This window comes from Acinonyx jubatus, chromosome B3, assembly GCF_027475565.1.
Source record: "Acinonyx jubatus isolate Ajub_Pintada_27869175 chromosome B3, VMU_Ajub_asm_v1.0, whole genome shotgun sequence".
Taxonomy (NCBI): domain Eukaryota; kingdom Metazoa; phylum Chordata; class Mammalia; order Carnivora; family Felidae; genus Acinonyx; species Acinonyx jubatus.
Window position 1 is genome coordinate 60,732,665 of NC_069386.1, and position 15,970 is coordinate 60,748,634.

General features: G+C 38.6%; 1 protein-coding gene across 1 annotated transcript in view; it reads left to right on the forward strand.

Annotated features, from left to right (window-relative positions):
• EXD1 (exonuclease 3'-5' domain containing 1) overlaps nucleotides 1-15,970 on the forward strand; it is a 36,969-nt gene that overhangs the window by 5,732 nt on the left and 15,267 nt on the right. Inside the window, exons 2-6 of the mRNA XM_053224149.1 lie at nucleotides 4,498-4,566; nucleotides 8,391-8,448; nucleotides 8,690-8,817; nucleotides 12,224-12,282; nucleotides 15,823-15,909. Coding sequence (XP_053080124.1) covers nucleotides 4,498-4,566; nucleotides 8,391-8,448; nucleotides 8,690-8,817; nucleotides 12,224-12,282; nucleotides 15,823-15,909 — 401 coding nt within the window. The remainder of the gene's footprint in view (nucleotides 1-4,497; nucleotides 4,567-8,390; nucleotides 8,449-8,689; nucleotides 8,818-12,223; nucleotides 12,283-15,822; nucleotides 15,910-15,970) is intronic.

The window sequence follows — 15,970 nt, forward strand, 5'->3', positions numbered from 1 at the left end:
GAGTAAGAAGTTGCTGTGGCCAGGACCAAAGAGGTTTTTGCCTGCTTTCTCCTCAAGGATTTTGATGTATCTTACATTAAGGTCTTTCATCTTACATTTAGGTCTTTCATCCACTTTGAGTTTATTTTTGTGTATGGTGTATAAAGTGGTCAAGGTTCATTTTTCTGCATTTTGCTATCTAGTTTTCCCAGCACCACTTGCTGAAGATACTGTATTCCATTGGATATTCTTTGCTGCTTGGTCAAAGATGAGTTAGCCATATGTTTGTGGGTCCATTTCTGGGTTTCCTATTCTGTTCCATTGATGTGAGTGTCTGTTTTTGTGCCAGTACCATACTGTTTTGATGATTACGGCTTTGTAATACAGCTTGAAGTTCAGGGTTGTGATTCCTCCTGCTTTGGTTTTCTTTTTCAAGATTGCTTTGGCTATTTGGGGTCTTTTCTGGTTCCATACAAATTTTAGGATCATTTGTTCTAGCTCTGTGAAGAATGCTGGTATTATTTTGATAAATATTGCATTGAATATGTACATTGCTTTGGATAGTATTGACATTTTAACAGTATTTGTTCTTACTATCCAGGAGCATGGAATATTTTTCCATTTTTTTATGTCTTCCTCAATTTCTTTTATAGGCTTTCTGTAGTTTTCAGTGTATAGATTTTTCACCTCTTTGGTTAGATTTATTTCTAGGTATTTTATGGTTTTTGGTGCAGTTGTAAATGAGATTGATTCCTTGATTTGTCTTTCTGTTGCTTCATTGTTGGTGTATAGGAATGCAAGTGATTTCTGTGCATTGATTTTATATCCTGCAACTTTGCTGAACTCATGAATCAGTTCTAGCAGTTTTTGTGTGGAATCTTTTGGGTTTTCCATGTAGCGTATCATGTCATCTGCAAAGAGTAGAAGTTTGACCTCCTCCTGGATGATTTGGATGCCTTTTATTTCTTTGTGTTATCAGATGGCTGAGGCTAAGACTTCTAATACTATGTTGAATAACCATGGCGAGAGTGGACATCCCTGTCTTGTTCCTGACCTTAGAGGGAAAGCTCCCAGTTTTTCCCCCTGGAGGATGATATTAGCGTTGGGTATTTCATATATGCCTTTTATGATCTCAAGGTATGATCCTTCTATCCCTGCTTTCTTGAGGGTTTTTATCAAGAAACAATGCTGTATTTTCTCAAATGCTTTCTCTGCATCTGTTGAGAGGATATATGGTTCTTGTCATTTCTTTTATTGATATGATGAATCACATTGATTGTTTTGCAGATATTGAACCAGCCCTGCATCCCAGGTATAAATCTCACTTAGTCTTGGTGAATAATTTTTTTAATGTATTGTTGGATCCAGTTGGCTAATATCTTGTTGAGGATTTTAATAGCTAAACATTTTACAGTATAGTTTTAAAAATATTTACTATAGGAACACCTGAGTACCTTAATTGGTTAAGCATCTGATTTTGGCTCAGGTCATGATCTCATGGTTTGTGATTTCAAGCCCTGTGCCAGACTCTGCACTGGCAGTGTGGAGCCTGCTTCGTATTCTCTGTCTCCCTGTCTCTGTGCCCTGTGTATACACACACACTCTCTCTGTCACTCTATTTCTCTCTCAAAAATAAATAAACATTTTGTAAAAAAATAAAATAAAAATATTTAGTGTATTTTATAATTATAAAATAAAATTTTTATTTGTAGATTATATATACATTGTAACACATTATGAAGTACAATTTAATATTGTTATTATATATATATGTATATGTATACTTATACATATATATACGCATTTTTTTTTAAGTAGACTTCATGCCCAGCACGGTGCCCAATGTAGGGCTTGAACTCACAACCCTAAGATCAAGAGTAGGACACTTAAGTGACTAAGCCAATACTTGGTGCTCCAATACTTGTTATAATTTATAATTATTTTCTTAGGAATAGTTCCTACAAGTGAAATTACTAGGTAAAAGTTATAGATATTTTAAATATTTTTGATGCGGGGCGCCTGGGTGGCGCAGTCGGTTAAGCGTCCGACTTCAGCCAGGTCACCATCTCGCGGTCCGGGAGTTCGAGCCCCGCGTCAGCCTCTGGGCTGATGGCTCAGAGCCTGGAGCCTGCTTCCGGTTCCGTGTCTCCCTCTCTCTCTGCCCCTCCCCCGTTCATGCTCTGTCTCTCTCTGTCCCAAAAATAAATAAACGTTGAAAAAAAAAATAAAAAAAATATTTTTGATGCATATTTCCAAATAGTTTTTCTAAAGGGTTGTGCCTTTCTACTTCAGTACTAGCTATGTGCAAGTGATACTCAGTAACATTGGATATTTTTAAAAAATTGCTGATGTGTATTCTTTCCTAAATTCTTGCTAGTTTTATAGGTAAAAAGTGCTGTTTCATTTTGGCCTGTTTATAAAATATTTCTAAAGAAGTTGAACGTATTTCTTGACACTTGTTTACTAATTTTGTATACTATTTGAACAAAGCAGGAGTATTTTCACTATGACGGCAGGAAGGATTGAAGTAGGGAGAAACTATAGGCAGAGAGCATAGACAGGGAACTAGTTTGACAACCAAGGGATCCAATAAAGGGAAAATGATAGTGGTCATAGCTAAGGTTCAGCAAGGAAAGGAAAAGAGAGAGACAGATTCTAGGAATACATAAGAGATGGGATAAGTAACCTGGTAATCAATTGGATAGAGAGCAATGGAAAATGACTCCTACATTTATGACTGACTCAGAAGATTACACGTATAGTACTATTATTAATTGATAGAAATGGGAAGAGAAAGTTTGTTGGTTCTACTGGGAGGAGGTAATGATTTCAGTTTGAGAATGTTACAGTCAGTCTCCTAGGAAATGTGAGTGGAACTGAGAGAAATAATCCATGTTGTAGAAATAATGAATGTTGGGGGTGCCTGGCTAGCTCATTTGGAAGAGCCAAATGACTCTTGATCTCGTGGTCATGAGTTTGAGCCCCACATTAGGTATAGAGATTACTTAAAAAAAAATGGTGTCAGGATGTCCGAGGTGGTAGAGGCGGGTAAAGAGATTGGGAGGAGCAAATGAGGGAGACAGCGTAACATTGGTTAGGAGTTGTGTATTAAAATAACTGAGGCCAAGGTTTGAATCCTGACCCTGTCTTTTCTTAGTAGTGTGACCTTAAGTTATTTAACTTTTCTGAGTCTCACATTCTTCCATAACAGAGAGAATGAAATGCCTCTCTTGCTATGTTACTGGAGAGTCAAATGTGGGCAAATAATTAGCATGGTGCCTACTTCAGTATGCTCAGTATGATAGCTCTAGGAAATTAGTAGGAAAAGAACTAAACTTGAAGTGTGTCCTATAAGGCAAAGAAAGGAGAGAACAGTATTGTCAAAGGATACATGGGAGACAAGGGTGATAAGACTATAAACATTTTTTTTTTAGATTTGAAAAATAGGCAGTTGGTGATTTTTGACCTCAGTAAGAATATATTCAGTGGAATAGTGAGGGTGAAACTCGATTATTTTGGATTGCTGAGCAGCATGGAAATATACAACTGCTGGGAGCACTTCCGTCTAGAAAAGTGACACCAGAGATGCCTGGGTGGTTCAGTCAGTTAAGCATCCAACTTTGGCTCAGGTCATGATCTCATGTGGGTTTGAGCCCCACATTGACAACTCAGTGCCTGTAGCCAGCTTCAGATTCTGTGTCTCCCTCTCTCTCTGCCCCTCCCCATCTTATGCTCTGTCTTTCCCTCTCTTTCTCAAAAATAAACATTAAAAAAAATTAGAAAAGCGACATCATTTTTTAGACATGACATCTAAACTTTTCCCTAACTCACCTATCTACTCACGTAAGAGCTCTGTATTTGAGCCAGCAGTTGGATTATTGTCCTTACCAGTACTTGTGAGCATGTAGCATGACAGGAAACAGGGTGTGGACTCTAGAAGTACTCAACTGCCTTAAAATTTTATCCAGAATTAGGTGGAAAAAAAAAAAACAATAGTAATATAATAAATAGATAGTCCTTAGCCTCAAGAGCCTTAGAATAATTCTTGGGAGAAGTTTAAATTCACTCTGCTACCACTGCCCTTTAAGTTCCTCTTGGACCATTGTTCCCTCTGTTCTTTTTTTTTTTTTTTTAAGTTTATTTATTTATTTTCAGAGAGTGTGAGTAGAGGAAGGACAGAGAGAGAAGAGAGAGAATCCCAAGCAGGCCTCGTGCTGCCAGGTGTGGAGGCCAACGCAGGGCTCAAACTCACGAACCATGAGATTAGGACCTGAGCGAAAGCCAAGAGTTTGTTGCTTAAGCAACTGAACCACCCAGGCACCCCCAATCTGTTCTTTATACCACTTGTTACAAGGCTATAGCTTTGTAATTTATTATTGACTCTTCATTTCTTGGGGGAAAATAATTTGAGGATTTTTATAAAACTCAGATATGGCACTTTTGGGGGGCATTATTTTCTTAAAATTTTAGGAAAATATTATCTTTTTTAATAACTAAATGAATCATTTTCTGTAACAGTGAAGAATGTGGAGACTGGTCGAAGTGTTCCAGGAGTGAAGATGTTTTTTGGGCACGAGATTGTGAACGGTGAGAGGTGCATGTTCCCTGACTGCAGGGATTGGGATTTGCATAGCAGTAAACTCACGGCTCCACCTCATTCCAACATTTGAAAACATATGAGATGTTGTATTGCCTTTAATATTACATTTATGAATTTTAAAAATATTTTTTAATGTTTATTTTTGAGAGAGAGAGAGAGAGAGAGAGAGACACAGAGTGTGAATGGGGGAGGGGCAGAGAGAGAGAGAGAGGGAGACACAGAATCCGAAGCAGGTTCCAGACTCTGAGCTGTCAGCACAGAGCCTGATGCGGGGCTCAAATTCACAAACCATGAGATCATGGCCTGAGCCGAAGTCGGATGCTTAAATGACTGAGCCACCCAGGTGTCCCTGCGTTTATGAACCCTTAAAGTTGGTATTTGAGAATTGACCTTCATCTTACTTTCTCGGAGGGTACTATGAACAGAACAGTTCTAGAGAATTTTAATCATCTTAATTTTACAGTGTGAGAACCACTACTGCTTGTTACTAGAGACTCAGCCAGTAGGCAGTTAGGAATCTGAACAGAAAAGAATGTTGCTCAGCAATTAAATTTAACAGTACAGATTCACAGTACATTTGCAGTCCCTTATCTGAAACCTGAGGACCAAATGTTTCAGAATTCACAATTCTGCATTTTTGGAAACCCTAACGCCAACTAGATACTGTTTAATATTACATTAACATTGGAAGTGGGTCTGGGAACAACTCTGTAATAAAACCGGAAAACTGCAGATAATCCTCCTAAGTGATAAAATAGGAATATAAATAGTATGTCAGTTCAGGTTTTGCTGCCAAAAAGAGATACAATTTTTGGTTTTCAGAGATTTTTGGATTTTGGAATTGCAAGAAGAAGCTCTTTTTTATTTTGTTTTTGTTTTGTTCTTCTGTTTTTTGGCGTTTTTGTTTGTTTATTTTGCAGCTCTCTTCTTCATTTCTGCCAGCAAATCCATTTAGCAAGAGTAGGTCCACTTGTTTGCCAAAAAAAGAGTAGATATGGAAGCTCTTTTGGTCAGTGTGCTTCCAAAAAGCCAAATAGGATAAGAGAAAAGGGGAGCAAGAACTGTTCCTCCTTTCAAGAAGTCTAAAGCAGAAAGCCTTCCAAGGAAGAGTAAAGATCAATGTGGGGAGAACGGGAGATCGGGGACCTCGTGGAGCTGTTCATTTCTTACCAGTGGGGCAGATATGAGGAAAGGGAAGGACTCCTGTAGATGACAGATTACTGCTGTTTGAAAGATTACTTTGTTTTGTGAGAGTAGAATTGAGAGAGATGAAAGTCTCACCAAATTAATGACTGCCAATCTAGCCCTACTTCAAGGCAGCCAGCTATCTGTCCTTTCTCACTGAGTATGCTACTATAAACACTCTCTGTCCCTTGAACACCTTTTTGTAATGGCTGTGATGGTGGTAGTAGTAGTGGGATTTTTCTTTAAAAAAAATAAAAGATTTTAAGTAATCTCTACACCCAACATGGGGTTCAGACTCACTTCCTGAGATCGAGAGTCACACGTTAACAACTGAGCCAGCCAGGTGCCCCATAGTGGGATTCTTTTTTTTTTTTTTTTTTTGAAACTAGATTCCTTTCTTTTTTTTAATGTTTGTTTATTTTTGACAGAAGAGAGAGACAGAGCATGAGCAGGGGAGGGGCAGAGAGAGAGGGAGACACAGAATCCAAAGCAGGTTCCAGGCTCCAGGCTCTGAGCTGTCAGCACAGAGCTCAGTGCGGGGCTCGAACTCACAAACCGCGAGATCATGACCTGAGCTGAAGTCAGACGCCCAACCGACCGAGCCACCCAGGTGCCCCTACATTCCTTTTTTAAAGTTCATTTTTTTATTTTGAGAGAGAGGGGGAGAGAAAGAATCCCAAGCAGGCTCCGCACTTACGGTACAGACCCTGACACGGGGCTCAGTCTGTGAGATTACTACCTGAGCCAAAACCAAGAGTCAAATGCTTAACCAACTAAGCCACCCAGGTGCCCCTATGTAGTGGGATTCCTAATTGTGTTCTATTAGCCTTTGCCCTGGATCAAAGCTAGGCTGTGGATGGGTTTGCAAAGAGAGGCAAAGGAATCACTACTACTATCTCCCTAACTCAAGAGAGGGCTAACCACTGACCAGCTTTGTGAACTGTACATGTGGATTTCATCTCTTCCTAAATCCTTTCTCAAGACTTGGCGTTTTTTCATAATTTTTAAGTTCAAAGGGCAGTCTTCTCCTTCTTTTCCCTGTGGTTCAGTCAGCCACGGATTGAGCCTTTTTCCACTCTTCCTGAAAAGCACTTTGAATAAGAATTATTAAAGTGATAACTAACTAGAATTTAAATAAAACCTCAAACAAACAATAAATTTAAATGGGCCCCTAGGTGGCTCAGTTGGTTGAGCATCCAACTTTGTCTCAGGTCATGATCTCACAGCTCTTGAGTTCGAGCCCCACATCGGGCTCTGTGCTGACAGCTCAGAGCCTGGAGCCTGCTTCAGATTCTGTGTCTGCCTCACTGTCTGCTTGTCTGCTGCTCATGCTCTGTCTCTCTCTCTCTCTCTCTCTCAAAAATAAGTAAACATTAAATTTAAAAAATAAAATAAAATGAGGGGCGCCTGGGTAGCTAAGTCAGTTAAGCGGCCGACTTCGGCTCAGGTCATGATCTCGCGGTCCCTCTCTCTGACCCTCCCCCGTTCATGCTCTGTCTCTCTCTGTCTCAAAAATAAATAAACATTAAAAAAAATTTTTTTTAATTAAAAAAATAAAATAAAATGAAGAATAATAATTGACTACTCAATATTTTCAATGACTTTCACTTTCTCTGCCCAAGACTCAACACATCTAGATAGTGCAGGGGAAGGAGACATTTGGAACATAGTATGGCCCCTTAGTGGATTTTCTCTGACTAGTACCTATGTATACTTAATTGACTCTAAAATGCCATTAATTATAAAGTGCACTATTAAAAAAATTTTTTTTAATGTTTATCTTTATTTTTGAGACAGAGACTGAGCATGAGTAGGGGAGGGGCAGAGAGAGAGGGAGACACAGAATATGAAGCAGGCTCCAGGCTCTGAGCTGTCAGCACAGAGCCCGACGCAGGGCTTGAATTCGTCAACTGCGAGATCATGACCTGAGCTCAAGTCGGACGCTCAACCGACTGAGCCACCGAGGTGCCCCCGTGCACTATTACTTTTCACATCCTAAGAAAGAAAAAGCTGCCAATTAAACTGTCATGTGCACTTATTATAAATAATATGCAATTTCAGAGCTGTTTAAAAAGTACATCTTAGAATCAATAATAATATTGCCTGCACTGTTAGATTAAAAATAAGTTGTTTCAGAATCTGTGAAAGGTTTCTTTCATATTTTTTTGGTAATTTCTAGTCTAGCTTTTACTGCTTTTACTGTCACTGAACTATTTATTAAGGCAGCAGTCTGTGAGATCTGTGAATGATTTGAGAGAAAACATCCAAAGAGTACACAGTGTGAGGAAAGATGTATCAGTGGTGGGAATGAATAGGAAAGAAAATCTCTGGAACCAATCTGCAGAAGTACCAAGGTGCCCTGGAACAAAAGGGTAAAGAGAAAATGTAGAGCGCGTTCTATTCCTTCTAAATGACCAAGGAAGCTAGGTTGGCAGGGAGATACTAGGTATCTTCAGTACTTTGGGTAGGCTTTTCTGCTCTATTGCTGCCTGATGAAGACCTCTATGGACTAACGTTTCATTTCCAATTACTGTTTGTGATACCTCATTAGACTGTGGGTGGAAGGGGAGTGGTTAATTGCTTTCAGATTGGACCCTCTGTTGGAATCCATTTGGTTATTTTACAGTGGAACTGCTGGATGAAGTGGAGCAAGGTGCAGAGAGAGAAAAGGCATCTTCTGTTAGGTATGATGGAGTAATTTTCTTAATTGTTATCTTACCCAAATGTACACATTAGGGTAGAAAGCGTTATCTCTAATTCATGATCTAAATAATTCCTCAATGGCCTGAGGTAATAGAAATGAGAAGAAATAGATGTTTCTTCTATCTTTTGATGGCACCTTTAAATCAATGTGTGGCTAAATCTGTGTAAGGCATCAGCAAACAAAGAACAAGTTCACCTGAGTGTTGTTTTTTGTAAGCATAGTCTAAATACAGAAAGAACAAGGATGGATAAAATGAAAGGTGAAGATCTAAACATATGTGAGCCTACTTCTCCTGTCCCTGAGTCACCAACCACCTCTCTGCTGAATCACCTCAAGTATAGCCCATCAGGTAAGTACTGGGGCTCTGAATTGTCTAGGCTAGCTCTTTGGTGGTCTAGAGCTCTTCAGAGTTGACGTAACTGTGAGTCAAGGTTCTGTATGGAATGCTCAGCAGGGCCATTGCTTCTAGGCTCTGAATTAAGATAAAATACTGTGATTCATTTATTTATTTAATATTTTAGGGTGTACTATATACCAGACATTGAGGATACTGAAGTGTAGTATCTCTGCCCTCGTTGAGCTCCATTATAGGAAGCAGACACTAAATAAGATAAATCAGTATAAAATATAGTATGCTGGTGCCAAATGCTAAGGAGAAAAAAAATAGAAAAAAGGGAAAGAGTGTGTGAAGAGAGTGGTTTTACAATTTTAGGGTATTTAGGACAGGCCTCACTGAAATGGTGACATTTGAGCAAAGGCCTGAGGAGATGAAGGATTGAGCAGTGTGTATCTGAGGGAAATGTTTTTTAGGCAGAAAAAAGAAGAACTACTAAGGCCCTGAGATAGGAACGTGCCAGGATCTTGAAGGAATAGCAAGATCAGTGTAGCTGGAGCAAGGAGAAAGATAGATGTAGTCGGGTAGGCCTATCATGGAGGTCATTGTAGATCATTGAAGAGACTCAGGCTTCTACTCTGAAATGAGAGGAAAAGCCATTGGAAGATTTTTGGTTTTATCATTTCTCTAATGACTAAGAATGTTAAGGATCTTTTCATGTCCTTATTTTCCGCCTGAATATTTTTGGTGAAATGTCTGTTCATATCTATTGCACATTTTCTTATTGGGTTGTTTTATTATTATTCAGTGTTGGGAGTTCTTTATATATGCTGGATATAAATCTTTCCTCAAATATGTGCTTACAAATATTTCTGCAAGTCTGTAATTTGTCTTTTTATTCTCTTAAAGTATGTCTCAAAGAGCAGACATTTTTAATTTTGATAAAGTAAAATTTATACATTTTTTTCTTTTATGGATTGTACTTTTGATATCAAGAAGTTTTTTCCTCAGTCACAGAGGTTTTCTCCTATGTTTTCTTCTAGAAGCTTCATGATTTCAGCCTACATTCAGGTCTAGGACCCATTTTTACTTAATTTTTGTACACGATGTGAAGTATGGATCAGCATTTGTTGTTTTGTTTTGTTTTGTTTTGTTGTTGGATGAGAATAGCCAATCGTTCCAGTACCCTTTTTTGAAAAGACTGTTATTTTCTAAAATTACCTTTGCACCTTTGTCAAAAATTAGTTTTCTATATATATGTAGGTTTATTTCTGGACGCTATATTTTGTTAGATTGATCTATTTTTCTGTATATATACCAATACAAGACTATTTTGTTTACTGCTTTTTTAAAAACTGTTTTGTTTACTATTGGTTGATGATAGATCTTAAAATCAGGTAGTGTTAGTTCTCCAACTTTGTTCTTCTTCAGAGTTGTTTTGGATATACTATGTTCTTTGCATTTCCCCATGAATTTTAATTTTTTTTAATGTTTATTTATTATTGAGAGACAGAGAGACACAGAGTGTGAGCAGGGGAGGGGTAAAGAGAGGGGAAGACACAGAATCTGAAGTAGGCTCCAGGCTCTGAGCTGTCAGCACAGAGCCGGATGCGGGGCTTTAACTCACCAACTATGAGATCATGACCTGAGCCGAAGTCTGTTGCCTAACCAACTGAGCCATCCTGGCTCCCCTTCCCCATGAATTTTAGAATCAGGTTGCCAAAAAACCTTTGAAATTTTTACTGGGATTGCAATGAAATTAGTAGATCAGTTTGGGGAATATTGGCATCTTAACAAAATTGAGTATTCCAGTCTTTTAACCCAGTGTATCCATCCCTGAAATCTTTAATTTCTCAGCAGTGTTTTGTAGTTCTCAGTTATAAGTTCTACACATCTTTTGCTGTATTTATCCCTAAGTATTTCACATTTTATATTATTATAAATGACATTTTAAAAAATTTCTACTTCCCACTGGATAGTATTGAGCAGAAGAGTAACATGATCAGACTTCTGTTTTAACAAAGTTATTCTGGATGCTATATAGATACTGAGAGAAGGACAAAAGTAAAAGCATGAATACCTGTTAGGCTATTGAAATAATTTTAAGACGAGTTGATACAGTAGCTTGGACTCTAGTGGTAGCAGTATCTTAAACAGTGGTGGAATTCTGGATGTATGTTGAGGCATAGCCAATACAGTGTACTGGCATATTAGATGGGGATGTGAGAGAAAGAAGGGAATCGAGGGTGAGTTCAGGGATTTTGGTCTGAGTAGCCTGAAGTATGGAGAGTGATTTAACTGAGATGAGAACCATGCTGGTTGGAACAGGTTTGGAGAGATGATTAAGAGTTTTGGTCCACTGAAGTCTGAATGTAAGCCTAGAGATGAGGAGAGAGGTCTGACATGGAGATACAAATGCAAGAGTTAGCCCATAGATGATATTAAAAGCCTTGAGACTAGATGAGATCACCAGAAGAGTGAGTATGGATAGAGAAAAACAGGTGTGTGGACTGTCCTATGCCACTCCAAAATTTTAGAGGTTGGAGATGAAGAGAAACTGTATGTTATGTTATACCTCTAAGTATTTAAATTGCATGATTTAAAAACGTAAGGACCCAGAGAAATCCAAAAGTATGGGCTATGGCCCATCTCCAGGACTGACTTGTTTTAAAGCATTATTTTTTTTTAAGTTTATTCATTAATTTTGAGAGAGAGAGAGCCTGCACAAGCAGGGGAGGGGCAGAGAGAGAGAGAATCCCAAACAGGCTCCACGTTCTCAGCACAGAACCCAACAAAGGGCTTGAACCCACAAACTGTGAGATCATGACCTGAGCCAAAATCAAAAGTTGGTCGCTTAACCGACTGAGCCACCCAGGCACCCCTAAACTATTATTTTTTTTTATTATTATGAGCATCCTTTTAAAAAGGACATGTCTAGGTGAGTGTATGACTTAGGCTCAGGTCAGGATCTCGCAGTTCGTGAGTTTGAGCCCTGTATTGGGCTTTGTGCTGACAGCTCAGAGCCTGGAGCCTGCTTCGGATTCTGTGTCTCCCTTTCTCTTTGTTCCTTCCCCACTCCCACTCTGTCTCTCTCTCAAAAATAAATAAAGATTAAAAATAATGATTTTCAAAAAGGGCATGTCTTAAAATATTGAAGACATAAATCTATGAGGAGGGAAACATTACTGGATTTTCACAGGAGATGATTAAATAATCTAATTCATCAGATTATCGTTGGTGGGGCTTTTGTTTATTCTCTAGAGTGTTCACTGTGTAATGGGCTGATGCAGGTGATAATGAAATAACATTAGACCTTTGAGTTGCAATAGAGGAGGAATTTATGAGTATGGCTAAAATTAGTGGGAGGGCAATTCTATTGCCAGAGAAGACAAACATACCTATTACCATCATTCTCCTGCAGAAGAAGAGGAGGTGACATACACAGTCATTGATCAGTTCCAGCAGAAGTTTGGTGCTGCAGTAAGTATTGACCTTCCTGCTATTGTCTGCATGTAGGTATCATGTTTATGTCTGATAAATTTGTCTCTTATTAAAGGATCATTGATATTTTCCCTAATAATTCAACAAAATAGGGGCGCCTGGGTGGCTCAGTGGGTTGGGCGTCCGACTTCAGCTCAGGTCATGATCTCACAGTCTGTGAGTTCGAGCCCTGTGTTGGTCTCTGTGCTGACAGCTCAGAGCCTGGAGCCTGTTTCAGATTCTGTGTCTCCCTCTCTCTCTGACCCTCCCCCTGTCATGTTCTGTCTCTCTCTGTCTCAAAAATAAATAAGAACATTTTTTTAAAAATAACAATTCAACAAAATATATGAGTGCCTGCTATATGTCAGGCCTCGTTCTGAGGTCTGGGGTAAATAATAATAAAGATAGGGGCGCCTGGGTGGCTCAGTTGGTTAAGCGTCCGACTTCGGCTCAGGTCATGATCTCGCGGTCCGTGAGTTCGAGCCCTGCATCGGACTCTGTGCTGACCGCTCAGAGCCTGGAGCCTGTTTCAGATTCTGTGTCTCCCTCTTTCTCTGACCCTCCCCTGTTCATGCTCTGTCTCTCTCTGTCTCCAAAATAAATAAACGTTAAAAAAAATAAAAAAAAATAATAAAGACAAAGTTCCACCCCTAAGGGAGTTTACATTTTAATGCAAGAAAATAAACAATTGCATATTACCTGGTGAGAAGTGCTATGAAGAAAAATGAAGTGTGGTTTGAGGAGTAGAGTACAAGGAGTTCCTATTTTATATAGGGTGGACAGAGAAAACCTCTGTGAAGAGAGGACATTGGAACAGAGACCCCAAAGAAGGGAACTAGCTATTGGATATTTAGGTAAAGAACTTGAAAAAAGCATAATTATCAAGTGCAAAGACTCTGAGGATGAAGCACACTTAACTTGTGTGAAGGAACAAACAGCAGGGATGCAAGACCACAGTGAAGAAGGATAGGAAATGGAAGGGGACAGGTGGAAGATCGGGCAGGGCATTTTGGACATTATAAGGATTTTGAGTTTGACTTGAGTAGGATAAAAAGCCATTGGCAGTTTTAGAGGTGAGTCAGATATTTTTTTTACTCCTATTTAAAAAAATTCATTCTAGATTCTCTTTTTAGGCATCTATAATCATATATTCAGACATGACAGTAACTATTCAGCCTAGCGTACAGTTCACAGATGGACTTCAGGGGAGTCATTAAGCTTTCTGTTTAGATGCAAGCTTATACTTGCGCATGGGTGCATTTTTTTAATTGGGAGAGCATTAGCTTTCCATGGATTCTTTTTTCTTTAACCACTTAAATGAGGTGTAGTTCACATGCCCTAAAATTCACCAATTTAAAATGTATAGTTCACTGGATTTTAGCATATCTACAGAGTTGTAAATATGTCACAAAGAATTTGAAAACATTTTCCTTTTTTTGAAGTTTTTTTGTTTTTGTTTTTAAAGTAATCTCTACACCCAATGTGGGGCTCAAACTCACAATCAAGAGTCACTCTACCAACTGAGCCAGGCCAGGCACCCATAGACATTTTTGATACCCCCAAAAGAAACCCTACACTTGGTAGATGTCACTTCCATTCCTCCCCAGTCCCCAGCCCTCGGCAACTTTTCTGCCTCTATGGATTTGCCTATTTAGGACATTTTGTATAAATGGGGTCATACAATATGTAGTCATTCGTGACTGGCTTCTTTTGCTTAGCATATTTTCATGGTTGATGTATTTTATAGCAATTATCAGTGTTTCACTTATTTCCATTGCCAAATAATACTCCTTTATATGGATATACCATATTTTATTTATCCTTTCACCGTTTGAGTTCTTCCTACTTTTTGGCTATTTTGAATAATGCTGCTATGAACATTCATGTACAAGTTTTTGTTTGCACATATATTTTCATTTCTCTGGGATAGATACTTACGAGTGCAATTGCTGGATCATCTAGTAACTCTGTGTTTAACTTTTTGAGAGTCGACCATTGTTTTCCAAAGGTGCTATACCATTTCACATTGCCATCAGCAGGATATGGGGGTTCCAATTTCTCCACATTCTTACCAAAACTTGTTATCTGTCATTTTGATTGTAACCATCTTAGTGGTGTGAAGTGGTATCTCATTGTGGTTTTGACTTACATTTCCATGATGTATAATAATGTTGAACGTTTTTCATGTGCTGACTGCATATTTATATATCTTCTTTGGAGAAATGTCTATTCCCTTGCCCATTTTTTTTACATAGGCTTCACGCCCAACTTGGGGCTTAAACTCATGATCCTGAGATCAAAGAATCACATGCTTTACCAATTGAGCCAACCAAGTGCCCCTCCTTTGCCCATTTTTAAATTGACTTATAAGAATTCTTTATATATCAACATATTCTTTGAAGGGTCAAATGATAATAACAAAAAATGAGGTAAGAACCTGGAAATTTGGAGAGGTTGTTGGAAATTCTTGTCAATAGGGAAATTCAGGTTTGTTTTCAAAGTTCTGCAGCCTTCTTGCTATTGCCTGAGGATGGAACTAAAATTCAGTCCCTTTTTTTAATCATTGATGAAAGATACTCAATGCAGAACACTCTATGCTCTCTAGAGGAAGATATCATGCTAGTGAAAGTTACCATGTCCTTCTATTCTTGAGTAATTTGCCTGCCTGTAAAATGGGGAGAATCTTGTATCATATAGATGTTTTCATAGATTATGGGTTAAGGATTTTAGAAGTGTATAATGTTTTGAAATAGGATAAGATTATAGATAATTGAAGGACCAGCATGTGTTCTTGGAATACCGTGACATCAGTTTTGAGTCACTTAATGAATCTAAGACTTTAAGGGACCTATTGAGTTCTTGTTTCTCTCATTCTGAACAGTATATACTGTGAGACTCAGCCACTATGTGAGTTCCCTTCTGGTACAGTAAATTGCCTGTGTCAGGGCAGTGTTCTTTGCATGAGGAATCTGGTCATAAGGACAGAACTCTTTTGGGGGTTCCTGGGTGGCTGAGTCATTAAGTATCCAACTCTTAATTTCAGCTCAGGTCACAATCTCATGGTTCGGGAGATTGAGTCCCACATCGGGCTCTGTGCTGTCAGCCCAGAGCCTGCTCAGGATTCTCTCTCTCCCTCTGTCTCTCTCCGCGCCTCCCCCTGTTCACTCACACACTCTCTCTTTCTCTCTCAAAATAAATAAATAAACATTTTAAAAAAGATAGAAATCTTTTGCTATAGTATCAGTGATAACAAAAGGTATCTGAGTTTTCAACTCTTAGCATCTAGAATATGATTTATTTTCCAGTTGTGTAACAATTTTGCAAAAAATAAAAAGAGGATTAGAAATGTTCAGTGTTGTGCGTGAGAGAGAGAGAGAGAGACAGAGAGAGAAGCAGACTTGTGTTATGGGTAAGTCAAATTTTGTAAGTTTAGAAAACATTATCCCATTTTGTTAATTGCTAGCCATTTTACTTGTGCCATTCATGATGTCATACTTGGAACATTTATTCCCTAGAGATTTTCTTCCTTTTTCTCACCAGATGCTTCACATCAAGAAGCAGAGTGTCCTGAGTGTGGCAACAGAAGGTGCTAATGTGTGTCGTCATGGGAAGCTGTGTTGGCTTCAGGTAAAAGATACTTTAAACTTTTTATTTTGAAATAATTGTGGATTTACTGGCAAATTAATTT